The 23,023-nt window shown below is 57.1% G+C and overlaps 3 protein-coding genes across 5 annotated transcripts; 1 reads left to right on the top strand and 2 right to left on the bottom strand.

The window, feature by feature from the left end:
* Nucleotides 1–2,157: 2,157 nt before the first annotated feature.
* Nucleotides 2,158–12,282, top strand: NR2F6 (nuclear receptor subfamily 2 group F member 6). The gene is made up of 4 exons (XM_028519664.2): nucleotides 2,158–3,092; nucleotides 6,953–7,047; nucleotides 9,727–10,293; nucleotides 11,530–12,282. Exons 1-4 carry the CDS (start codon nucleotides 2,809–2,811, stop codon nucleotides 11,802–11,804), a joined length of 1,221 nt encoding a protein of 406 aa, XP_028375465.1. The 5' UTR covers nucleotides 2,158–2,808; the 3' UTR covers nucleotides 11,805–12,282.
* Nucleotides 12,283–14,385: 2,103 nt separating this feature from the next.
* On the bottom strand, nucleotides 14,386–16,587 carry OCEL1 (occludin/ELL domain containing 1). Of its 3 annotated transcripts, XM_028520577.2 has the most exons (6): nucleotides 16,500–16,587; nucleotides 15,971–16,150; nucleotides 15,655–15,854; nucleotides 15,263–15,428; nucleotides 14,960–15,013; nucleotides 14,386–14,783 (listed from the first exon to the last, which is right to left on the bottom strand). In XM_028520577.2, exons 2-6 carry the CDS (start codon nucleotides 16,046–16,048, stop codon nucleotides 14,661–14,663), a joined length of 621 nt encoding a protein of 206 aa, XP_028376378.1. In that variant the 5' UTR covers nucleotides 16,049–16,150; nucleotides 16,500–16,587; the 3' UTR covers nucleotides 14,386–14,660. The 3 variants fall into 3 exon arrangements, with proteins under 3 accessions (XP_028376378.1, XP_035888412.1, XP_035888410.1); XM_036032519.1 differs by lacking the exons at nucleotides 15,971–16,150; nucleotides 16,500–16,587 and adding an exon at nucleotides 16,173–16,462 and having other exon boundaries at nucleotides 14,386–14,759; XM_036032517.1 differs by lacking the exons at nucleotides 15,971–16,150; nucleotides 16,500–16,587 and adding an exon at nucleotides 16,173–16,456.
* A 2,735-nt stretch (nucleotides 16,588–19,322) lies between these two features.
* On the bottom strand, nucleotides 19,323–22,127 carry USE1 (unconventional SNARE in the ER 1). The gene is made up of 8 exons (XM_028519740.2): nucleotides 21,974–22,127; nucleotides 21,636–21,685; nucleotides 21,388–21,466; nucleotides 21,133–21,285; nucleotides 20,601–20,613; nucleotides 20,205–20,232; nucleotides 19,763–19,937; nucleotides 19,323–19,522 (listed from the first exon to the last, which is right to left on the bottom strand). Exons 1-8 carry the CDS (start codon nucleotides 22,112–22,114, stop codon nucleotides 19,340–19,342), a joined length of 822 nt encoding a protein of 273 aa, XP_028375541.1. The 5' UTR covers nucleotides 22,115–22,127; the 3' UTR covers nucleotides 19,323–19,339.
* Between the last annotated feature and the right edge of the window lie 896 nt (nucleotides 22,128–23,023).

Raw genomic sequence — 23,023 nt, 5'->3', positions numbered from 1 at the left:
GATCACCTGTTGGAGGGTGGGCAAGGAGTTCAAGCTGGAGGAGGGGGCAGGGTCTGGTTCCCAGGCTTCCCAGAGCAGGGTCTAGCAGTTCCCACGGGTGCCCCCTCAGCAGATGGGCCCAGGCCTCTTTGTCCCCAGTCCTCAGCCGCCTCAAGGTCAAATGTCACCTCGGGCTACGGGCAGGGGTCAGGGGGTTGGATCTGGACCTCTACTCCCATCCCTCTCACAGGCGCAGGTGGGGCCCCAGGAGGTGCAGGGTCAGCCGAGCTACTGGGAGGGGGGCAGGGCTGCTTCCAGGAGTTGGACCTACTCAAGGGTCTAGGATATGCAGTAGACTTACCCTAATCTCCAACGCTGCCTCCTTGCCCCAGACTGTGCGTCTCTCAAACCTCAGTGCCCAGCCCCACTCTGGTTTCCTTCCAGAACCTTCTCTCCCTTTCTGAGAGCCCCCCCGTCGCCCACCAAGGATACAGGCAATGGACCTAGGACCCTTGTCCTCACCCCAAGTAACCAGCCAGCGTCCCTACATTCCCAGGCAGCCCCAGAACCAAAGGATCCTGTCCAACCGCCCTGGTGCCCTTCCCCCACCAAGGCTTACAGGGCAGAAGTCCACTCTAGTCAGGCACATGGAAGTCCTTGCTCATGTCTAATCCTAGTCCTTTTTGCTCTCTGTACCTGATAAAACCTTCCCCACCTTCCATCAAGCCAGACCCTCCCTGGGAGGCCCAGAGTCCTAGAGCTGTGGGGGGCTGTGCTGGCTTTTCCAGGACCTTGGTTTCCTGTTAGACATTGCATAATTTCTCAGCATTCCACCCCAAGCCCAGGGTGCTTCTTCAGATATCATCTGGAGATGGGGTGCCTTTTTCTAAGGCCCCTTCCTGAGAAAGGAGGGCATTGGAGCCTTAAGGGCAGAGGGCACAGCTCTCCGGCCCTTACAGCCTTCAGAGGCCCAGCCCCGTGGCCTCGTGTCTGGCTCTGGCCTGGGCAGGGCAGGGCAGTGCAGGGCAGGGCAGAAGATAAGGCTGGGCAACAGGATTTGCAGGACTACAAGGTGAAAGGTGAAAGGAAGGGTTTTTCCAGCCGGTTAAACGTTAACAAGCCCTAAGCCAGGGGCTCTCGCTACTCTCGCCAATGCGGCCTGGAGCATTCAAAAGGTGCTTAATATATGCTGGTTGGCCCCAGCCCAGGGTCTGGGTGGGGTTGCGGGGGTGGGGAGGCTTTGCAGGCTGGAGGTAGCTGGGAAAGCTCCGGGAGCCTGGAAGAGACATCTGCAGTCCAGCCGGCCGCCTGGCCAAGCCCTTTCTATAAAGCACAGGAAAAAAAAAAAAAGGAATTGAAGGGGAAAAGGGGAAGGGGCAGGCCCCTGCACGGATGGTGGGCATTCCTGTCGCCTCCAACCTCGCCCGGAGGGTGGGCGACCTGCTTCCAGAGTCTTGAATTTCTGGCAAGGGACCCCCTCCCTGATCTTCAGCCCCCGCCAGCCGCCGACCACCATATCCCTTCCCCCTAGATATTTCGAGCACCAGGTGTTTGCCCAAGCAAAGGCCGGGTGGGTGGGGGGTCGGACGCGGCGACTTACTGGAAGAGGAAGCAAACACAATCCATCTTGCAACTGTGCAATGCCCTAGGGTGTGCGGGCGTGCGTGCGCGTGTGTATTGCACATGGGCAAGCCCCAAGGATGCAACTGGACCCCCCATTATTGCTTCTGCCGGGAATGGGGTGCTCCAAGTGGCGTCTTGAGGGCGGTGGAGCGACGCTACGTCCAAGGAAGGAGGTGGAGGGGAGGGCCCTGAAGAGGCATCTTGGAGAGTGCAGAAGGGCAGAGGGCAGCTGCCGCCCCGGTTCCCGCCGCGGCCCAGCAGGGGTTAAGAATGGAGCAGAAGAGGACGGGGGCGGGGATGAGGAGGGGGAGGGTCAGGCCAAACGGTCCCGCGACCCGCCCTCGCCCCTCCCTCCGGCCCAGGCGCCGGGCGCAGCTTACGGCCACCCATGCCCTTATAAGGGCGGCTGTCGCCGGGGCAACAAGCGCCCGCCCCCAGTCCGCGGCGCGCGCCCCTGCCCCCGCCCCCGCCCCCCTCCCGCCCCGCGAATGGAACGTTGTGTGTCAAACCGGCCGCAGCGCGAGGCCGGCGCACGGGGTCGGCAGCGGCGGCGGCGGCAGCGAGAGCGAGGCTCGGGCCCAGGCTCAGGCCCAGGCCTGGCGTGCGCGGCCGCAGCGGGGACGGCAGCTCGGGAAGCCCAGGCCAGCGGCCCTGCAGGCCCCGAACGGCCGCCGGGGGGCTTCGGGGACCCAGGGGGCGCGGCGACTGGCCCCGGCGGCGCGCCCGCTGCCCCTCCCCCTCGCCGCGGGCAGCCGCACAACTTGCGGCTAAACTTTCACCCCGGCCTCCCGCACCCGAATGGCGGCCCGCTAAGTTGGCCGTAGCACCCGGCCAAGCGGCGGCCAGGCCAGAGGGCGCCCCCTGCGCAGCCCGGGCCGGGCCATGGCCCGTGCGCCCCCGCCGGGGCCCCAGGGCGGCAGGGCGCGAGTCCCCGGGGCCCCCGGCCCGCGCCTCTAGCGCGCCCCCCCCGACCCCGGGCCCGGCCCCGCGCACGCGTGGGAAAGTTGGCTTGGAACCGGCCCGACCAGTTCCGCCTGGGCGCGCGGACTGGTCGCAGGAAGTTGCTGCAAAACTTTTTTGGGGGGTGTAGCCGGTGTCCCCCGCGCGCCAGGGTCGGATGCGCACCGGGTAGAGTCCCCCGGGCCGATAGGGGTGCCCGGTGGGAGGTGCGCGGAGGGGGCGCCCCGGCCCCGCTGCCCTGGGGCTATGGCCATGGTGACCGGCGGCTGGGGCGGCCCCGGGGGCGGCGGGGACACGAACGGTGTGGACAAGGCAGGAGGCTACCCGCGCGCGGCCGAGGAAGACTCGGCCTCACCCCCCGGCGCCGCCAGCGACGCGGAGCCGGGCGACGAGGAGCGGCCGGGGCTGCAGGTGGACTGCGTGGTGTGCGGGGACAAGTCGAGCGGCAAACACTACGGCGTCTTCACCTGCGAGGGCTGCAAGAGCTTCTTCAAGCGGAGCATCCGCCGTAACCTCAGCTACACCTGCCGGTGAGCCCTCCCATCCGCGCCCCGCAGCTTGCACCGGGCCCGGCCTGGCCCGGGCCCTGACCTGCTCGGTCACCTTGGGCCTGGCGCTGACCTTTTTGGTCCTCCACTCCCCCTCTGAGATATGGGCACAGCTCCCTGTTCCCCTCTCCATTCCATTCCTGGGATTGTGTATACAGTCGGCGCTGTATGGATGCAGTTCCCCCGTCAGGTGGTCCCTTTGAGCCTTCCGCCCCGGTTCCTCGCTCCTACTCTCTCGCTTTTCTCCGGAGAGGGGTCATCTCTGCGTGAAGAAAGAGTGGGGTGCTGACAGGGCTAGGACCCTAACCTTGGGGCACCCCTTTTTTTGGGAACATCGTCATACGGCGCCTCGCGGGAATCGAACGTGGAACTTGGACTATGCAGCTTACAGCGTCCAGGGGCCATTGTCTGCGGCCGCGGGGATCAATACGGCGCGCCCTAGGGGTCAAATATCACTTCCAAAGTCGCTCTTGCCACGGAGGCGTTGGAGAAAGCTAGGCAGGGGTGGCACAGGGCGGCCTCCTTCGCTTGAGGGACCTTGTTGTAGGGGATGGCTGGGCCTGCCCATTACCGTGCATACCCCCTGGGCTCAGCCTGGGCTTTGGGTCACCGGAAACTGCCTCTGGAGGGCGGGGAGGATGGGGAGGCTGGCTGGATTTCACTGCACCTCTGCTGCTCCACCCCCGCAGCCGTGAGAGGGGTGAGACCTGAGGCTCCTGGAAAATCCCTGAAACTTAGGTGGCTCCACTTCGGGTGGGGTGAGTGTTTCCAAGAAGGCCTGGGCTGCCCTGGGTTGGAGTCCCCATTGACACAGGGCGGCCCTTGCTACCTTCTCTGTTTGGAACCGGGTTTGGGTGTCCAGCCGGGGGCCCCTTCCTACCACTCTTGAGTGAGCATCCTTTCACTCCATTGACAAGCCTCTACTCTGAGTCCCCCAGGAACATGCCAGGGCTCTGCAGAGCCAATGTGGAGAGCCCCACTTTCTGTATGTGCAAAACAGGCCCAGAGAGGTCCTGGTGTCTGTTCTGGGTCACCCAGGGAGAGATCCTGCCCCAGTTGGGGTTTAGCAAGGGAATCTTGGGGCTGGGAAGGTGGGTGGGACAGGCCCTGGCTGGGTAGCTAAGCTGGTTATAGCTTCGTTGGGTTAGGCCAAGGTTGCATGTTTGATCCTTGGTCAGGGCATATACAAGAATCAACCAATGAATGCATATATTAGGGGAACAACAAATCGATGTTTTTGTTTCATTCTCTCTCTCCCTCTCCCTTCCTCTCTCCAAAATCAATAAATAAAAAAAAGAGGGGGGCAGTGAAGTTGGGGTTGGAGCCCTTCCCAAGGAGTGCTTGTTGGTGAGGCTACTGGGTGGGTCCCTGGGCATCTGGGGTTTGGCCCCAGGTCTGGGGTCAGGGCCTGTCTGGGGTGGCCGTGTGTGTGTGTGTGTGTGTGTGTGTGTGAGAGAGAGAGAGAGAGAGAGAGAGAGAGAAAGAGAGGGAGAGGGAGAGGGAGAGGGAGAGGGAGCTGTCTTCCTCCCTCCTCCAGTGCTAACTGGGCCACCAGACTGGCCTCATTCTTGCTGCTGGAATAACTGCCTGCTTTCTGGCTGGGCCTTTGGGGAGGACAGTAGAGGGGCTCAGGCAGTTTGGGGTCCCAGAGGCTACCTGAAGGCAGGAGCACCAAGGCGGGGAAGAGGAGGCATTGTTGGGGGCCGGCAGGTTTATCAGAAACTTAGTGCTGTATCACCAGATGGAGTCACTGCCCCTCTCTGAGCCTCAGATTGATTCAGCCAAGTTCCCTCAGGGCTCATCCTGGGCAATGTAATACCCCCCCCCCCCCCTTCCCTCCAGAGAGACTGACCGCAAGTCCAACCCTCTCTAAGTCTGGTGGGGACACACTAAGATGCAGATGCTCCCAGCCTGTGGGGTCTGGGCTGGGTTGGAGAGAGGGATAGGTCCGGGGTCCTAGCAGGGAGCAAGGGGCTCTGGCCGAGGGTCAGGGAGGACTGCCTAGAGGAGGACAACGGGAGGTGGGCCTTAAAACATGAGGGGTTTGGTTCAGGTAGATGCCCAGTGGCAGGTTGGGGGTGCAGTGTTCTAAGATGAGACCACTTAGGCATGGGAGAAGTTAGAGCTGAGTGGGCCTGTAATGTTGGACTGAGGGCCACAGGGAGCCATGGAGGGCATTTGAACAAGGGAGGGCTCTGATCTAATTGAACTGGAAGCCAGAAACTCAGGAGGAACCTTAGTTGGGCCAGGCATGTGCTTTTTAGGGTGGGTAATAGTCAGAACTTCTGGGTTTCCCCATCTGGAGGGCCAGGAGGGCTGTCCCAACTCCAGAACTGGGGGGGTTGAAGCAGAAGGTTCTGGGCCTCCCCTGAGGTCAGGGGGCCCTGAGCTGGGCCCCTGTCTGTCTACCCGCCCACCCACCCCAGGTCTGGCTGTTTCCAGCTGGCTGCCCACAGCCTGCTGCCCAGGACCCTCCCACTGCCTGCTTGCTGGGCTTTGTTCTGGTTCTGCCTGAGCTCCCTCTACCCTCGCAGGGCCCCCTCCTGGGGGTTGGGGCGGTTCAGGGGCTGAGGCCTGGGCTCAGAGGCTTCCACTTGCAGGATCCAGGAACTTGGAGGCTCCTCAGAGCCTCAGCTCCCCTAAAGCTGACATTGGCACTCCCTGCTGGGACCTGGGGCCTGACACCCACCCCAGAGCCCCTCAGATCACCACCCCCTCTTTTCCCCAGTGCATTCCATAAGGAGTTGGCCTCTGGCCTCCCATTTGCAAATGAGGAAACTGAGGCTTGGTGGAGAAGTTGCCTCTGGAGGGTCTGGGCTGCGTGTCCAGCTGGGAGTTGTTTGATTTTTAACTTTATTGAGTGTTTTACTCTGATTGTTTCTGGGTGAACTTCTTGGTGCTCAGCTGGAAGCCCAAGGGTGTCTGCCCCAGGTCTGGGCCTCAGAGAGCCCTGAGCCCAGGGTGGAGGGAGTTGTGGAGGGCAGGGGCCAAGGGAAAGAGGTGCCAGGGACATTTGAAGAACAAGGACTTGAACCCTCCTGCTTGGGGTTGACTCTGGACAGGGAGCTCATTGCTGTACAGGGCCGGGCCACCTGACCCATCCCTGGGAGAGGCAACAACGATCCCTGAGGGCCACCAGGAGGAAGCTTCTTAGGCTCAGTTAGGAGTTGGAAGGTCTTCCCAGAAGGGAGGTGAGTGTAGAGTCTTAAAGTGGGGACAGGAGTTCATTCGTTCGTTCGTTCATTTATTCATTCATTCATTCATTCATTCATTCATGGTAGTCTTGTACAGGGTGATAATGTGGGGACCCCACACTGCTGACCCTATAGACTGGCCCTGGCCTGGCCTAGCCTCTACTTTCTTAATCACTCAGAAATCCCAGCTCCCTGACTACGTCCCTTCTTGGCTCTCATGTTGCCTTGGGACCAAGACCTCACCCCTTAGCTTGACAATGACCACATAAAATGGAACTGTTCAGACCTCCATATTTTCACATTTCCAACCTTTTGCTCTCCTTGCGTTCTCTGCTTGTAATTGTTTTTCCATTTACCTAAGGAACTATTCTGTCTTCAAAACCCAGTTCCAATGTATCCTCTCTCATATGCTAATCTCCTTTGTGACAGACTCCTATTCATCCGTCACCACCCATTCCCAATTGTCCATTCCTCATTGTAGACTTGCAGGCTTAGACTTTGCACCCCTTTGGGGCCACGTGCCCAGTGTGGGGTGGGTGGGCCCTGGTGTTTTCCAGGTGCAGCCTTCAGAGGTGACTCGCAGGGTGGCTTGGGGAGCAAGATGTGGCTGTCATGGTGACCCATGTGGTGACCTCTGCATGGCCATAGGTCCAATCGTGATTGCCAGATCGACCAGCATCACCGTAACCAGTGCCAATACTGCCGCCTCAAGAAGTGCTTCCGGGTGGGCATGAGGAAGGAGGGTGAGTCTCCCCTGGGGTGGGGTAGACAAATGGCCTGTCCTTCATTCTCACTCTCGAGGTCTGGTGCCCGCTAACGTCATTACTACCAATCTGAGATCCTATGGGCCTCGGTCTGGCCCAGGGCTGGAGGAATCCAATTATCCGTGGCTGCCTGGTGGCTGTGCTGGAGCTGGGGCTGCAAGGAATGCACTGACTTGGGCTCATGTTAGGACTATTTTCCTGCCCCCCTCCCTCAGAGGCAGGTGCCCTGGCTCTGACACCTCAGTGACCCCACCCCTGCCCCCTAGTCTAGCCACCACTTTCTGAACAAGGACATATTTTTTTCATTTGACTTGCTTTCCTTCCCTGCTCCACCCCTGCCTTATGTTTGCCCAAGGCAGGAATTTGCTCAATTAAGTCAAAGGGCAGCCTGTCCTTCTACCTGACCCTTGGCCCTGGGAGCCAGAGAGAGGCCCAGACTCTCGTCTCTGCCCTAGGGACTTGGGTGGACATGTGCTGGCAACCGGGCCTAGAACTCTACACTTAAAATGGAAGTGGAACTCACAGATTTCCACCAGGAGTCGGGGGCACCAGGGCAGAAGCTGGCTTCTGTGCTGGGCGTCAGGTCTCTGCTGAGACTCACGGGTCTAGGCTGGCAGTTCTCCCTACATTTCAGTTGAGTCTCTCTGGTTGGAAGTTGGTTTCTTCTCTACTGGGCCTTAAAAAGAAGCTAGGAACGGTTGCTCAGACTCTGTCTCTTAAAGTAGTCACTCCCTTTGGTCCTTTTAAGTTTGAGGTGACTCTCCTGTCCCGCTTCCCCAACCTGGATTTGCCTCCGCTTGTCCAGTGGACCTAAAATCCTTATGTACTTCAAATCGGGGCGTCAGATCTCCTGCCTCAGGGGTGGATACCATCGTAATTGCAGCTCATGTCCCAAGCACAGTCCTCCCTCAGGGCCGCTCCTCCTGCCTGGCACGCTCTTCCCCCAGACGCTTGCATGGCTTCCTCCCTCACTTCTTTTAAGGTTTGCTCAAACAGTGTCTCCTCATAGAAGCCCTCCTGATGGCCCTGCGTCATCCTCCTCGATTTCGCTCCCTTCATCTTGCTTTGCTCCCTCATCAGAATGTCTACCCTCTGAGGACGGGGACTTCTGTCTTGTTTTCTGACATAACCCCAGCGCCTATAAACCAGGTCCTGCAACACAGCAGGTGCTCAGTAAATGTTTCTTGGCTTGAATTGCTATCCATTTTGCCCTCCCCGTGTGCCAAGTGCTGTCCTAAGCAGGTCAGATAGAGTCTCATGACATTCAGTGACTGGTGTCATGATCTTTATTATTATCTCCTAAATCTTACAGATGGGGAAACAGCTCAGAGTAGAGTGGTGAGGCCATTTTGCCAGGGTATGAGAGCAATAGAGTTGTGGTTGGGGCTCGAACCCATGCATTCTGGGCTGAATGAGGAGGAAGACTGGGGAGGGGATGCTCAGGAAGTGGGAACAGCAAGTACAGAGGCCCTGAGGTGGGAACATGGCCGGGGATAGAGAAATAATGGGGGTGGGGTTTGGAACTGAGTGAGCAAAGGGCGAAGAGGAAGGGCCCCCATCCCCTGAGAGCCAGGCTCCACCCAAGCCCCTGCTTCTGCGCCTGGCTCCCACTCACAGCTCCTTCCATATTTGCTCCATGGTGGGTTGACCAGGAGTTCATGGAGGTGGCGAGACAGGGCCTGCCCACTCATTAAAGCTCATTAATTAGTCTCTGCTGGCACCCTGCCTAGTCTGCCCCTCTTCTCACCTACCTGGTCACTGGGGACACTGGCTGAGGCAAGCAGCGAGTTGTCTCCCTCCTCATAGTCAAGGCTGCTGAGGGTGGCTGATGTTTACTGAGCACCTGCTACTGTCCAGGACTCCATTCTCAGCACTGGGGCTCCTTCCTGCAGGGACCCAGACAGACAGATCCTCTTGGGGACCATGATCTGGCGGGGGGGGGGGGGGGCAGGGGGGCTGTTAGAGTAATGATCCCATCTCCATAGGAGAGATGACTTGCTTTAGGGACAGGCTGGCCAGGGACCCCAAGTTCTAGGAAAGTTCCCCTTCCCTGGCCCCATTTTCAGCTCTGGGACTCATGATTGACAGATAGGGGCATGGTTGACAGGTCAAGCCTTCCGGGCTGCTGAACGGAGCTCATGCAGTCCAGTGGGAGGGGGCCAGGCATGCATGAAATTTGCCCTCATCCAGTGGTCCTATTCCCACCCAGGAAGGTCCTCCCTACCATGGTCCTTCTTTCTAGGGGTGGGGTTGGGGCTGGCTGGACAAGGGCTCAGGCTGCAGGCACAGAGAAGAGCAGGGAGGGGCCTGCAGGCCCCTGCGCTCTGGCCTCCCAACAAGCTATGTGCCTATGGGGTGGGGTTGGGGGTTTCAGGGAAAGGCTGGCTGTGGTGGGTTTTAGAGGGAAGGGGCTGAATGACTCTTTGATGACTTTTGTCTTTCCCTCCCTGTTCCTCCCTATCTGCCCCCCACGATTCTCTGGATATCCATTTTCCCCCTATTCCGTTCCTCCTCCCTCCTCCGGCGACCTCTCATGGCCCTCCCCCATGCTCTTCCATCCGCTTACCCATTTTCTTCATTCCTCCCCCATCTGCTGTTCCTCTTCTTCCCTCTCCCTCCTTCTCCTCTTTCCTGCCCATCTCTACCCACCCCCCACAGCGGTCCAGCGTGGCCGCATCCCGCATTCACTGCCGGGCGCTGTGACTGCCTCCTCGGGCAGCCCCCCGGGTTCTGTGCTGGCTGCAGCGGTAGCAGGCGGGGACCTCTTCCCGGGGCAGCCTGTGTCGGAGCTGATCGCGCAGCTGCTGCGCGCCGAGCCCTACCCCGCGGCGGCCGGGCGCTTTGGCGCGGGCAGTGGTTCATCGGGCGCAGTGCTGGGAATCGACAACGTGTGTGAGCTGGCTGCGCGGCTGCTGTTCAGTACAGTGGAGTGGGCTCGCCACGCTCCCTTCTTCCCTGACCTGCCGGTGGCCGACCAGGTGGCGCTGCTGCGCTTGAGCTGGAGCGAGCTGTTCGTGCTGAACGCTGCACAGGCTGCGCTGCCCCTGCACACGGCGCCGCTGCTGGCCGCAGCTGGTCTGCACGCCGCGCCCATGGCCGCTGAGCGCGCAGTGGCCTTCATGGATCAGGTGCGTGCCTTCCAGGAGCAGGTGGACAAGCTGGGCCGCCTGCAGGTCGACTCCGCAGAATACGGCTGCCTCAAGGCCATCGCGCTGTTCACACCTGGTAAGATGTGCTCCAAAGGGGGAACATGGGGACTCTGGAGGTGGGGGGAGTAACCCCAGAACCCTCCACTCCCTGACCCCCTGCCTGCCAGACCTGTGGTGCTGCACCTGCTGTGAGTGCTAACTGGGGGAAGGGGAGGAGGTGATATAGGAGGTATGTCACCTTGGTGCCCCCACCCCAGGTCCCAGGTCTCCCTAAGAACTGTGACTCTGGTGACCAGGCCCCAGGCTGGGTCTGGATTGGTGACTCAGGTCCCCACAGCCTCTGCCTGATTCTGGGGCTGAGATCCCCCACTCTCCATCCCCTCATCAAAGTTTTCCTTGTCCTTAGCACTGCCTTCAGAGGGCAGGGGGCATGGGAGGGGAGGTCTCTGACACCTGGTTTGGGCCCCTTGGTCCCCCCAGATCAGGGTGCTTCCCCCTTGGCATTTATGAAGGTTTGCTTAGAAACAGGCAGGGGTGCTCTGGCACCTAGTTCTGGGACCCCACTCTCTGATTTCTGTGACCCCAGACCTCTGACCCAGAGCCCCCAGCCTGCCCCTAGGGGCAGCCTCCAGGCCACCAGAGCTGCACTGGGTTGAGAAGGGGTGTGGCTTTGAGGTCCTTCCTGTTGAGGAGGGGCTGGGCTGTCCTAATACCCTCCTTGCCACTTGTAATCACCCAGCTGCTAAAGCCCTACCTAATTCTAGGGTTTGGTGGCACAGCTGCCTCTGTACTCTGGGAGGTTCCAGACCCCACTAGGTGCCTTCTTGGGGCCAGGGATGGAGGACCAGACCCAGGCCATTCTGGGAGGTGGCTTTCATGTGAGAAATAGGGCCTTGCCTTCGTTCTTTCCCCAGAAGGCTCCTCTGTCGCCACCTTCAAAGGGCCCCATCTAGACACTGTCATGTTCACTCCCACCCCAGGCCCCTCTGGGCCTTGCCTTTCTCTCGCAGTCCCCTCCCCAGCCCCGTTTTTCTCGATGTTGATTAGAACTTTTCTCCCTGTCAAGGCCCCGGGGTCCCATTCCCTGCTTGAGGTATCACTGCCTGTGCCCTTGTTACCATCCTCAGATGAGGCCGCCTCCATCTCTTGAGGACCTCTGCTTAGATATCCCCATTTGTGCCCCAGGCCCCACGCCTCTGGCATGCCCCCTTCCCTCCACATCCTTAGCCCCAGCAGTGCTTCCAGTAACTCCTTGGGACCCTGTGTCCTTCTGCCATGTCCTACCCGTCCGATCTTCCCCTTGTCCTCCCAGATGCCTGTGGCCTCTCGGACCCAGCACACGTGGAGAGTCTGCAGGAGAAGGCGCAGGTGGCCCTCACCGAGTATGTTCGGGCTCAGTATCCGTCCCAGCCCCAGCGCTTTGGGCGCCTGCTGCTGAGGCTCCCGGCCCTGCGCGCAGTCCCTGCCTCCCTCATCTCCCAGCTGTTCTTCATGCGCCTGGTGGGCAAGACACCCATCGAGACGCTGATCCGAGACATGCTGCTGTCCGGGAGCACCTTCAACTGGCCCTATGGCTCCGGCCAGTGACTGGACAGGACCCAGGGCTCCGTGGCCTGGTCTGCAGACCTCAAGGGGTATGGCTGCTTGAGCCTCAGGGGGCATCCCCAGACAGAGGACCCCAGCCTCTCTCCTCAGACTCCTATTTTTTAAAGACTGTGAAATGTTTGTCTTTTCTGTTTTTTAAATGATCATGAAACCAAAAAGTGACTGATGGTCCAGGCTCCGGCCTCGTCCTCCCAAGAACCCCCTGGCCAAGATGGGGGAGGAACTGAGGTTCCAATCCTGGGACAGTCTTGTCCCTCAGCACCTCAGGCATGAACTTGTGGGATGGTGGGGTTGGCTGCCCTGGTGTGATGGACAGAGACCTGGCGTCTGGACGGGGGCGGTGGCCACAGCAAGGCAGGGGTCGTGTGCATCAGGTGGCTTCCTCTGGACACGTGATCCATGTTGGACACTACATGGTTAATGAATTAAGGCCAATTAATAAAGGTATTTCCTACCTGCACAGCCTCGGTCATCTTTTGAGGGGAGGGCAGCCTACCATGGGGACTACTCCCGCCACCTGGAAACCCCACAACTAACAACATCCTCTCTTGCTGGTTTTGTTGGACAGTGTTGTGGGCAAACTGAGGCTGGGGGAGAGTCGGGGTTCAGGTCAGCCAGTGAGTCTGTAGGAGTTAAGCCTAGAGCATGGCTCAAGTTCAGATTCAGGCTCTGGCTTCAGGGAGTGAGCTTCACAGATTCACACCTGCCCTGGACCAAACACCTCATTGTTTTCTTTGATCAGCCCTTAATCATGACATCTGGGCCCCAGTGTCCTCAGAAAAAACTCCTGGGGCTAATTCTGTCACATGATAGCCCAGGCAGAGCCCCCCATTCCCCTGGCTACAGCGATCGGTCCTGGGAGGGCACGTGGCCTAGAGCTGGCCAGTGGGTTGGATGGCAGGGTTTGGAACTAGGAGGATATAATCAAAGCAGAGCCAAAAGAGGATCAATTTCCTAGGACGCCACAGGAGGCCCTGGATCCAGCCATACCTGGAAATCCTTGGTTGTTTTAGTCCCATGAGCCCAGACTTCCCCTTCTGTGACCAAGCCAATTTGAATCTATGTGTAACTAAAGAACTTGTAGCTCTGGATGGTGTGGCTCAGTGGATTGAGCGTCAGCCTATGAACCAAGAGGTCGCTGGTTTGATTCCCCATCAGGGCACATGTCTGGGTTGCATATGACCCTGATTGCAGCCTGAGTTGCAGGCCAGGTCCCCGTGAGATGCAGCTGATTGGTCTTTCTCTCTTTCTCCCTCTCCCAGACTTTGAAATGTGGACTTAAGTTGATATGGGATGGTGGAGGTCATCAGGGAAGTGGCCGTCCTAGCCTTAAGTTTGCACCCTGCAGTGTAAAGGCACCTAAGGGAGTTATTGCCAGGACTGTGGCTCTAGGGGGCCCTGGATGGAGGTGGGGGTGGCACCTTGGCCCTGACTGAGGCCTTATCAGGCAAGAGACAAGCCCTCCATCAAAGACGCCTCTTTGAAAGCAGTGAGGGAAGAGTTTGGATCTCACCCAGCTAGTGCTTAGCCCTCCCCATTTGCACCCCAGCCTGCCCCATGTCCATCTCAGAGGCCTGAAAGATGGGTGTGTGTGTGTGAGGCCATTCTCTGTGGAACTGAGTGAGGGTCTTGTGCCCTGGCTACTGGGAACCCATTGAGGCTGAACTGGGTCAGCATCTTCTGAAATGTCCTGTGGGTAAGTGGATGTCCACTCAGTTGGAATGGACAACAGTGCCCAATTTCTCAGATTCACAGGACATCTGAGGACCTGGCAAGACTGCTGCATCTGCTTTGTTTCCAGTCCCCAGGCTTTGATGTCTGCCCAGGCCTGACTGCTGAACCACAAAACCCCACCCATATGGTCCTTCCTGCAAGAAGTCATCTCGAGCCTTCCTGGCTGTTAAGACTGCTGTCAGTCCCCCCATTATTGCTGTCACGCTGGGCCCAGGGCCACCTTCCCTGAGAGCAGGGGCTCCGTGAGGGCAGGCCCAGGGACTGAGGCCTCTGTGCCCACAGTCTGCTTCCCTGATTGTCCCTGTCCCTTGTGGCTCCCCTGAAAGGCCAAGACTCAAAGAGGGCACCAGCACATGGCCCCATGGGGAGCCTGGCACAACCAGTGTCCCACCCACCTGAGCCCCGGGCCAGGTGTGTGAACTGTGCCCACACAGTGCCCGGTGCAAATCACGGTTCAGCTTGCAATGCCCAGAAGTGGAAAATCACAGGGACCCATTTAACTGGCTGGTGTCAGGGCATTCTTTAGGCGAGCTGCGCCTGCCCCCTTCAGGTGGCCCCCAGCATCGCATCACGTGAATTTTCCAGGAGGCTTACCCTGGCAAGACTCTGCGGTCCTTTGTCTCCTTTACTGAACCTCTGGGAACACTTGGCCCCTCACCTTCCCACAGAAAGGGCCACTTGAGGAAGAGAGGGAGCGCCTCGGACAGACTAGGATTCATACTTGCCCCGAGACCCTGGACAAAACTGTGTCTTGGAACCTTGACTTTTTTCCCCTCTGGAAAATGGAAGAACAATTTTTCAGTGACAACCAAGTGTTAAGTAGCTCTACATAGAATATATTTAAGAAATGTTTATTCCACTGGGATTGGAAAGCAGCACCTGCTTCCAGGGGTCAGGGTTGGGAGTCTGGGAGAAGGTCCTGGGAAGAATTTCTTGAGTAGGGGTCGTCAGAGCTAAGCCTCAAAGGCTGAGGCATTTGCAATCAGGGAAAGCTACCCTATGTGGGCGAAAGAGCAAGAGCTAAGGCTAGGAGGTAGAAAGAGAAGCGAGGGTGAAGTGGGACCCCCCACCCCAGGGTGTCCCTCCGCCTGTCTGCCAGGTAGCTCAGAAGTACACAGAGCCCTCACTGTCTCCTCGGTTGTCGAATTTCTGGATCTGCGCCTTGAGGTGCCTTAGTTTGTCCTTCAGGTAGAGGCAGCGAGCCTGTTTGTCCAGAAAGATGGGGTCCTGGGCAGGGTGAGAGCCAGGGAAGTCCTTGTGGCAGTCTGGCCTATGGCCCTCAAGCTGCCTGACCCTTGGTTTTTCCTCTCTGAGCCTCAGTTTTCCTTCTGTGAAACTGGGCACTTATGGGAGTGTCAGGGGTGCAAAGGCCAGGCTGTGAGAGTCAGAAGACCATGACTCACCGTCCGCTTCTTCTCAAATTCCCTCCAGACATTGGCAGCTACTTGAGCCTCCTTCTACAAGGGAAGAAGAAGGAGGGACTCAGGGAGTGCTGGACCCAAGGAGAAATGGGGAAACTGAGGCTTGAGAGACACAGTGATCCATCTAGGGAGGACCTTAAGGGCTGATGTTGGCTCATGTGTGGTGGTGCCCACCTAGTCTGGAGGAGGAAGAGTTTGGAGATGGGGACCCAGTGGGCGTACTGGAGGTCAGGGTATGGCCACCTGGAAGGGCTGTGGGGCAGGGGTTTCCAGCTGGTTGCTGACCTGGCTTCGGGGAGGGGGCAGTGAGGTCAGCAGGGCCTTCAGCTGCTGGAGCTTTTTCTGTGCAGAGCCCAGCTGCTCCCGGAGTTCCAAGAACTCTGCATACTGGTCCTGAAACACAGCAGCGTAGCAGCTCCGCTCCCTCTCACTGGTCACTGCTGGGTACTTACTGTGGGGAGGGGGTGGTGTTGAGAGCAGAACAGAGTGTGAGTGTGAGGAACCCCTGCCTTTCCCCCAATAGCTGCAATTTATTTTTCTTAACTCATGCTGGGCACCCTGCTCAAAATGCCCTTTTTTTCTTACCAATTGGTAAACTCTTATTCACTTGTCAAAGCCCCAGACTCAGTGCCCCTTTCCTGTCCCCAGGCCTTAGCAACCACATGGGGGACACTTACAGCACATAGTCAGGCACTGGGTAGGGCCTAGACATATGCCCCTCAGGGATGGATCCAAAAGGCTTCTTGGTGCCCAGGAGGGCCTGGGAGGGCAGTTCATCTTCAAATACAATCTTCTTGGGCCTTGCCCTGTGAGCTCCTGGCTGCGGTTGGCACACGGAGCTGGGGCCGCTGGTTTCAAGGCCTCGAGGCACCAGATGCTGCAGACACCGCAGGAGTCAATTTGGAGTTAATGAGGGTGTCGGGAAGCAGCCGGGATCTTTTAAACCGCGGGGAATGAATCCTCTGCCTAGGCTCTCCTCCCGTTCACACTCACCGGGGGCCCTGGACCAGGAGGGCGGATCTGTAGGTGCCCCCGGGAGCCATGGGTATGGTGGGGGACCCGGGTGGGCATCGACCTTGGGGAGGAGCCACTCGGGCGTCCCGGGGCCGACCGGCGGATCCTGCGGGGACCGTCGTCGTGGCCCGCGCGTGGCGGGGGTGGTCGGCGGGCGGCCTGTGGACACGGAAGTACGTACCTGAAGGAGGGCACCGCGGGTGGACGCGCGGAGTGGCGAACCTGGTAACAGGTTCGAGCCTGCAGTCACGGCGCGTTCCACAGCCCCGCTCATTTTGTACAGACACACGCGATTGGTCCTTAAAGCACTCTGCTGCCTAACCCGGAAAGGCCTATGCAAATGACCGTGACGCCGGCTGGCTTCTCGGGCCTGGCTCGAGTTAACCCCCGCGCAGACACAACCTCGCCCGCTGAGGCTCGATGAGTCCACAGAATACCACCCCTGAGAGGTCCCCGGGGATCCCCTCCGGGGCTACGCGCCGCACGGACCGCTCGCGCCCGGGGTCACCTGTCCCAGGGTCCGGGGCTCCGAGCCTGGGTCTACTCTCAGCGTAGCTCGAGTCCTAGTTGTACCTTAACAGCGGGCTGGACCCATCCGGTGGGGTGGTTCGAGAAGGCGGGGGCGGAGCTGAGGGGAGGAGCAGGGCGGGGCCTGCCTACGGGGGAAGTGGACTCACATCCATGACACCAAGGTTCGAATCCAACCAAGACCCCGACTTGCTGTCTGGGGCTGATGATTCGCCCTCTCTGAGCCTCACTTTATTTGTTGGAAAACCGGTGGTTTTGGAGAACTTGCACTTATCTATTTACAAGAAAATTCCTCTAAATAACCAGATGTATGTTTATCAAGTTCAAACAATAGAAAGATGCCTAGAGAAAAAATGAATTTCTCATGCTCCCTTGTCTCCAGAAGCAGCATTTAATTATGTCTCCTTCTGGAGAGATCCTATTTCAATGACAAATATATTTTCCTCACTACAGACAATACTGAAAAACTATCCACGTGCAAATTTCTTTGGTCACACATGTGAGGATTATCTATGGGATAACCCCCTAGAAGTGGAACTGCCCCAGCAAAGGGACTCATCTATGCATTTAAATATGGAAACACACTGTTCAGTTGCTCTTTGGTGAGGCTGTGCTGCTGCTGATCCGTTCAGCAGTGAAACACTGGTTTTCCCAAAACCTCAGCAACCCCGATTTTCCACAAATGCATTTTCTGTTTTAGATCTTGTTTAACCTGCTGAGTGAAAAAATTTAGAAACCACTTGTACTTCCTTTCCTGTTTATTTCCTGCAAATCTTCTCTCTTCTTGATTTTTAGCAGCTCTTCCTGTATCCAGGCAGTTAGTTTAACCAGGTAGTGTATCTACTTTATTATTATACATGAAATCTTTCAATGTATTTCAAATTATTTTGCATATAGGAAACTAATTTAAATATTAAGTCCCTTGCTAGTTTATTGAATTCTCTCATTAAAATAGATTTTTATGTATATTTAAAAATATTTATTTTTTAGAAAGGGGGAGGGAGGAAGAGGAAGAGAAACACTGATGTGAGATGGATCAGTTGCCTCTTGCACATGCCCCAGCTGGGGACCAGGCCTGCAACCCAGGCATGTGCCCTGACCAGGAATCAAACCAGTGACCTCTCTTTCTGTGGGAAGACACCCAGCCGACAGCCATGCTGGCCAGGGCAAAGTAACTTTTTAAGATGGTGATAGAGACTCTGGCTTGGGATGGTGAACACACACTACAATATACAGATGATGTACTATAGAATTGTGCCCCTGAAACCTATACAATTTTATTAAGCAATGTCACCCCAATAAACTCAATAAAAAGTAAATTCAAAATAAAGAAAATAGCTTTTTAGTTTGTTTGAGTCTTTCATACAGTCCTATCACCTGCAAATATATTTTCAGTCTCATGTATCTACTTGTCCAACTGCACTGGCCAACACCTCCAGACAATGTGAAATCACTGGGGGAGGTGGGTGGGCCACGGGGTGCCCCACCTCCTCATGTTGATGGTAGAACTTTCAGTATTTGTCCATTAACCTCACTGCTGCCTTTGGCTTGAGGTTTTTCAGTTAAATGAGGGAAAAAACCCCATCTCTTCCTCATTTAGTGTTAAGTGTTTGAGTAACAGATCTTTGTAAACTATTCAGCAACAGTACAAAGTACCATTTCACCCTGTGTACTCTATGGTTTTTTTTCCTGATGCATTCATGTGGCTATTAACAGACTCCTTTAACACTGAACCACTCCTGGGTCACAGGCATGAGCCTCCTTTCTATGATCTATTTTTTTAAACTAAAAAAAAAAATATTTTATTTATTTATTTTTTAGAGAGGGAAGGGAGGGAGATAGAGAGAGAGAGAAACATCAATGTGCAGTTGCTGGGGGTTATGGCCTGCAACCCAGGAATGTACCCTGGCTGGGAATCGAACCTGGGACACTTTGGTTCCCAGCCCGCGCTCAATCCACTGAGCCATGCCAGCCAGGGTCTATGATCTATTTTTACAAAATTGTCACTAGAGCTAAAAAGCTCTACCTGGTGGTTTTGTACCCGCGTTGGTGCAGATCATATGGGCACCTTCATGCGTGTCCCACAATGCCTGCTCCTGCTCCCAGGGTCTGAAACAAACATTTCCTATGCACCTGTCCCCCCTCCCTCACTGAGCTGCCCTGGTTACCACCCGCCCAGGCTTTGCCCCCAAAGTCTGAAGTGAGGGCGGGCAGATGCCAGGATCCACTGTTACCCAGGACTCCCACTCATGACCCCTTCCAGGGTCCCATCACCAGTGCCCTCTAGTTCTCGTCTGGAATGATCAGACTATGGCCTGAGCAGGGCAGGGATTCCACCAAAAACTCCCAGGTTTGCTGAGTGACTATGTGAAGCATCTGCAATGTCCTGAGAGCTTAGGCTGTGCTGTGCACTGCCACTAAATCACCACCTCCAACGACAAGGAAGGCCCAGCACCGATGCCCCTTCTCCAGGCTGACCGTCAGGCAAGGCCCCATCCCGCCCCCGGCCTCACTCACCCTGACTCCACAGGGCTGAGGCACTGTGTTTGGCTCTGACTCTAGCAGACTGGGGTCTCCCGGGGCTTCTAGAGGCCCTGCCTTGTCTGGTATGAGGCAGGTACCAAAGGAAAGTGGGGTGGGGGGGGGCACTTTGTGGAGTCACCACTCCTGCCCCCAGTTTGATCTTCCTCCCCTGCACATTCAGTTTTTGTGGCTCCCTGGGGCCTCCAAGGGCCTTGCCATCTTGTCCACCCCAAAAGGTACCTCTGGGTAGGGGTGAAGGGCAGATAGAGGACAGATGTGGTGGGCTGGGACAGGTCTTTATTTGAGTTTGGGCATGATACGGATGAAGAGGATCATGCTGATGAAAATGAAGCAGACAATGATAAGCATGGCCCAAAGCAGCCAGTTGACTGATTTTTGTGCATGCTGCTCCAGTCGCTCTGATTCTGTCTTTAGCTTCTCCAGGTTCTGGTCGGCCATCTTGAGTGAGTGTGACAGGGTCTAGGGGTGAGGTGGGTGAGTACTGACAGGATTGGCATCCAGTGTGGCCTCTATCCTGCCACCCTGGGGCAACTCAGCACCTCTTGGCCCTTGCTGGTGCTGTTTCCTCTGCTGGACATGCCAGTTTTGCCTTCCACTAAACTATTTATCCAGCCAAGTCCCAGCCCTGACGCCCCTCTACTGGGCAACCTTCTCTGATGCCCCAGGACAGAAGCTACAGAGCTCCCATAGTCCCCGTACCTGGTTGTCTTTCTTGATGACAGTCTGGGCAGCCAGTGTGTTGGTCTTAAGGCTCCGGGCAAGGCCTAGCATTTCTTCTGCCAGCTTCTCCTGGATGTTCTGTTGTTGTTGCAGGACGAGGTCTAGCTCAGCGGCCGACTGCTTCTCATCCCCTGGCCTGGGCCCTGCCACCCCACTGACCTCACACATAAGTGGACAGGTGGACATCAGACAGGGTGGGGGAGGGGACGAGACAAACATTTCCCAGGGAACCCAGAGCCGCACTGCAACCACTGCCGTACTTGGGGCTAAGTCTCCCCTTATTTGCTCTGGCTTTTGGGTAAAGCATTCCCAGAAGTGGTGTCTGATGGGTGATTTAGACACTCGTGGGGGCTCCTCAGTGGTCCAAGGTTTATCCAGCCCTCATTCCCCCCAGTGCTGCCCAAGGGCTGAAGATACTCACGTTCTCTTCCTCAGATCCAGCTTCGGCTCTGGAAGAGGAACAGACCAAGCAGAAAGGAGGGAAGGATTGATTTTGTGTTCCAGATTCTTGACCATTAATTACCTGGGATGGGTCTGCCACTCATAGGTCCTTTCCCAGCTGATCATGCCTCAAAGCTGTAGCTCCAAAGCCCTCTCGTCTGGGATGTTTTCCTTATCCTGGTCTGGGTTTCCTCTGGCCCCAGTTTCCTCCTTCCAGTTTCTTCTGAGGACCACATCCTCTGTCCCAACTGACCCCTCCAGACATGACTTGGTGGTGATGGACCCAGAGGAGGCACAAGGGAAGGGGAGCAGCAAGGACACATGTCACGTCCCAGGCAGTTGGGACTTGAGTCAGGTTCTGCTCAGGGCGACTCACCTCCTGCAGAATCCTGTAAGGAAAAGGACAGGCAGGAAATCATCCACCTTGTCATGCCCCCAAAACTGTCCTTTTTGCTCTCAGAACCCCTGCACCCTTAGTCAGGGCCCTGGGCTAGTCCTGAAACCTTTGAGCCTCAGTTTCCTCAGCTATAAACTGGCAGTGTCAACAGCTCCTGTTTTGAATGGTTTAGCTGATCTATGTAAAGTGCTGAGAAAGGCACCTGTCATCCTATTTTATAGATGAAAAAATCTTGTCTATCTGTAGCAAGTGGAAAGCCAGGAGCCAAACTTGGCACTGGGCTAACTCTGTGGCTTAACTGGACAGGTGCCACTTTTGAAACAAACTCTTGTTCCTATAGCAAAGTCCCGGCCAGAATGCCCCATCTGTTGGGAAGCCTTGTTTTTATAGCCAAGGGCAGAGGTCCCCTAGGGTCCCTGCTCCTGATAGTATTTGTTGTTTTTGGCTACCCCCAGGCACTGAACTCCTGTCCCAACTGAGGGGATCCCAAGGACCAAGGAGGGAGCCCTACCGTGCCTAGCAGCTCACTCCGCATCTCGCTGGTGTATCTCGCCCTGGACTGCAGATGGACCGTCTTGGTGGCAGGCACCCGCTCCCTTGCTGTGGTGGGCACACGGCCAGGGGCCAGCAACTGGTTGGCTAGTGCCTTCTCCGAGGACGAGGTCTGCAGAAGGAAGAGGGGTCACCACCATAGGGTCCAGTCCTGGGGACTCAGGAGAGCCTGATGGGGGCTGAAGAAGCTGAAGAAAGAGGCTCCGGTGCTCACCAGCTTCTCTGCCTGTAGCATCCCCTTCAGAAAGTCAACCTTGCGGGAATATTCATTGATCACTTCAGGGACCGGCTTGCTAGATGGCGAAACGTAGAAAAAGAAAACCTGCCTGCTGTCTTTGGTTCAGGGAAGGGTCGCAGCAGGGACCAGAGCCTAGGGGTCCCGCACAGAACCTACCCCTTGGCCTGTATACTGCCCCCACACTCCGCCCAGGATTTGAAACTCCTCTGGTCGCCTGCACTCACCTCGCGTGGGCTTTCAGGGCCTGCAGCATGTCCTCGAGGGCTCCCACGTACTGGGGAGGAAAAGTGGGCGTCAGCCGGGTATCCCATTCCCCCTGCATCATGCACGAAGAAGGTAAGAACCAAAAGAGGGGTTGGGGCTGGGGCAGAGGGGGATGGAAACGGGAGGGGCCAAAGTCCAGGAGGCACGGCCAGTTGAGCCCCGGGTACTAGGGCGGACGTGGCGGAGCCCACCGAAGGGACGTGGCCAGGGCGGATGGTGGGGCTGGGAAAACCGGCTGCTAGCCCCGGGCACCGCCTCACGGAAGTCGAGGTCTACGCAGCAATGCAGATTCTCTCACCTTCTCCAGACGCCACTCATCCGGGTCCCGCTTCTCTGCTGCCATCGCCTCGCAGCGGCACAGTAGCCGCACCAGATTCAACTCGAGCCTCGACGCGGCCATCATTAACCAGCGATACCCCACCCCTTCCGCCGGCGCCATCTTAAGGGAGGGCGGAAGTGCTTCCATTTGACCTCCTTCCGGGGGGGGCGTACTCCTTTCTTTCGCTCTCCCGGCTGTAGGGCGGGAGTCAAGTCTCGGTTCAAGGAGAGGCTATCCTGTCCATGTTTACTTAGGGCCTAATTGCCTCTTTTTCTCGTGAGCACTTTAACCCTTCAAGAAGGGTTGAGAGGACCACGTCCTTCGGTGTCAGGCCCAGGTGCAACGTGTACCCTATTCAAAATTCTTCCAACACACTCACTCCTGGCAGGGTGCTTTCCATATGAGCTATCCCACACCCAGGCAGCCTTCCCTAATTTCCTTGGGGCAGGGACGGGGCTGGAGAGCTCATAATCGTGGACTTCGGAATTCATGGCCTGGGGTACCATTCAAACTTACGTGGTTATGAGCCTCTGGGCCCTAGCCCTGACTTTGACTCAACCCTCCCGCCTTTCCTTTGCGTTTTCTCCCTAGGGAAATGGGCGGAGCAAGTGTCTGCCTCTAGGTTAGCCCTTGGAGCAAGAGATGGGGCTGCACCGCACCCAAGGCCCAGGACCCAATGGAAAGAACCCACTGAACTCCCAGGGATGATCCTGCAATGCAACCCTTTGATCTTCCCAGCCCTCAGGTCATCTGCATGCCAACCCCGCCAGTGGGCCAGCTGCCCTCACAGGGCACAATGGATGAGACTAAACCCAGGATGGGTAAAGGGAGGATCTAGAGGCAGACCCAGCAGGTTTTGAATCCCAGTCACACCAAAGTCACACATTCCATGTGACCTTGAACAAGGCCCCCTAAGTCTCCTGCAGGTGTAGTCTGTACTGTTCCCCACCTGCTGGCAAGTTCCAACTGGTTGCCCACCCTCATGGGCCCCTCCTGCCAGCCAGTTCCCAGTTTGGGACTAGTTTGTAG

The sequence above is a fragment of the Phyllostomus discolor genome, chromosome 8 (assembly GCF_004126475.2).
Source record: "Phyllostomus discolor isolate MPI-MPIP mPhyDis1 chromosome 8, mPhyDis1.pri.v3, whole genome shotgun sequence".
NCBI classification, from domain to species: Eukaryota; Metazoa; Chordata; class Mammalia; order Chiroptera; family Phyllostomidae; genus Phyllostomus; species Phyllostomus discolor.
This window is presented reverse-complemented; position numbering and strand designations above follow the sequence as displayed.

Excerpts from the sequence above, each read along its gene's own strand:
- NR2F6 (XM_028519664.2), top strand. The coding sequence starts at position 2,809 with ATGGCCATGGTGACCGGCGGCTGGGGCGGCCCCGGGGGCGGCGGGGAC. Across the intron at positions 3,093-6,952 it reads AACCTCAGCTACACCTGCCG|GTCCAATCGTGATTGCCAGA; the intron begins GTGAGCCCTCCC and ends GCATGGCCATAG. Across the intron at positions 10,294-11,529 it reads CATCGCGCTGTTCACACCTG|ATGCCTGTGGCCTCTCGGAC; the intron begins GTAAGATGTGCT and ends TTGTCCTCCCAG.
- OCEL1 (XM_036032517.1), bottom strand. The coding sequence starts at position 16,265 with ATGAGCGGGGCTGTGGAACGCGCCGTGACTGCAGGCTCGAACCTGTTA. Across the intron at positions 15,855-16,172 it reads CCCGCGGTGCCCTCCTTCAG|CATCTGGTGCCTCGAGGCCT; the intron begins GTACGTACTTCC and ends CGGTGTCTGCAG. Across the intron at positions 15,429-15,654 it reads CCAGTGCCTGACTATGTGCT|TAAGTACCCAGCAGTGACCA; the intron begins GTAAGTGTCCCC and ends CCCTCCCCACAG.
- USE1 (XM_028519740.2), bottom strand. The coding sequence starts at position 22,114 with ATGGCGCCGGCGGAAGGGGTGGGGTATCGCTGGTTAATGATGGCCGCG. Across the intron at positions 21,686-21,973 it reads ATGAGTGGCGTCTGGAGAAG|TACGTGGGAGCCCTCGAGGA; the intron begins GTGAGAGAATCT and ends TTTCCTCCCCAG. Across the intron at positions 19,523-19,762 it reads TCATCAAGAAAGACAACCAG|ACCCTGTCACACTCACTCAA; the intron begins GTACGGGGACTA and ends CCTCACCCCTAG.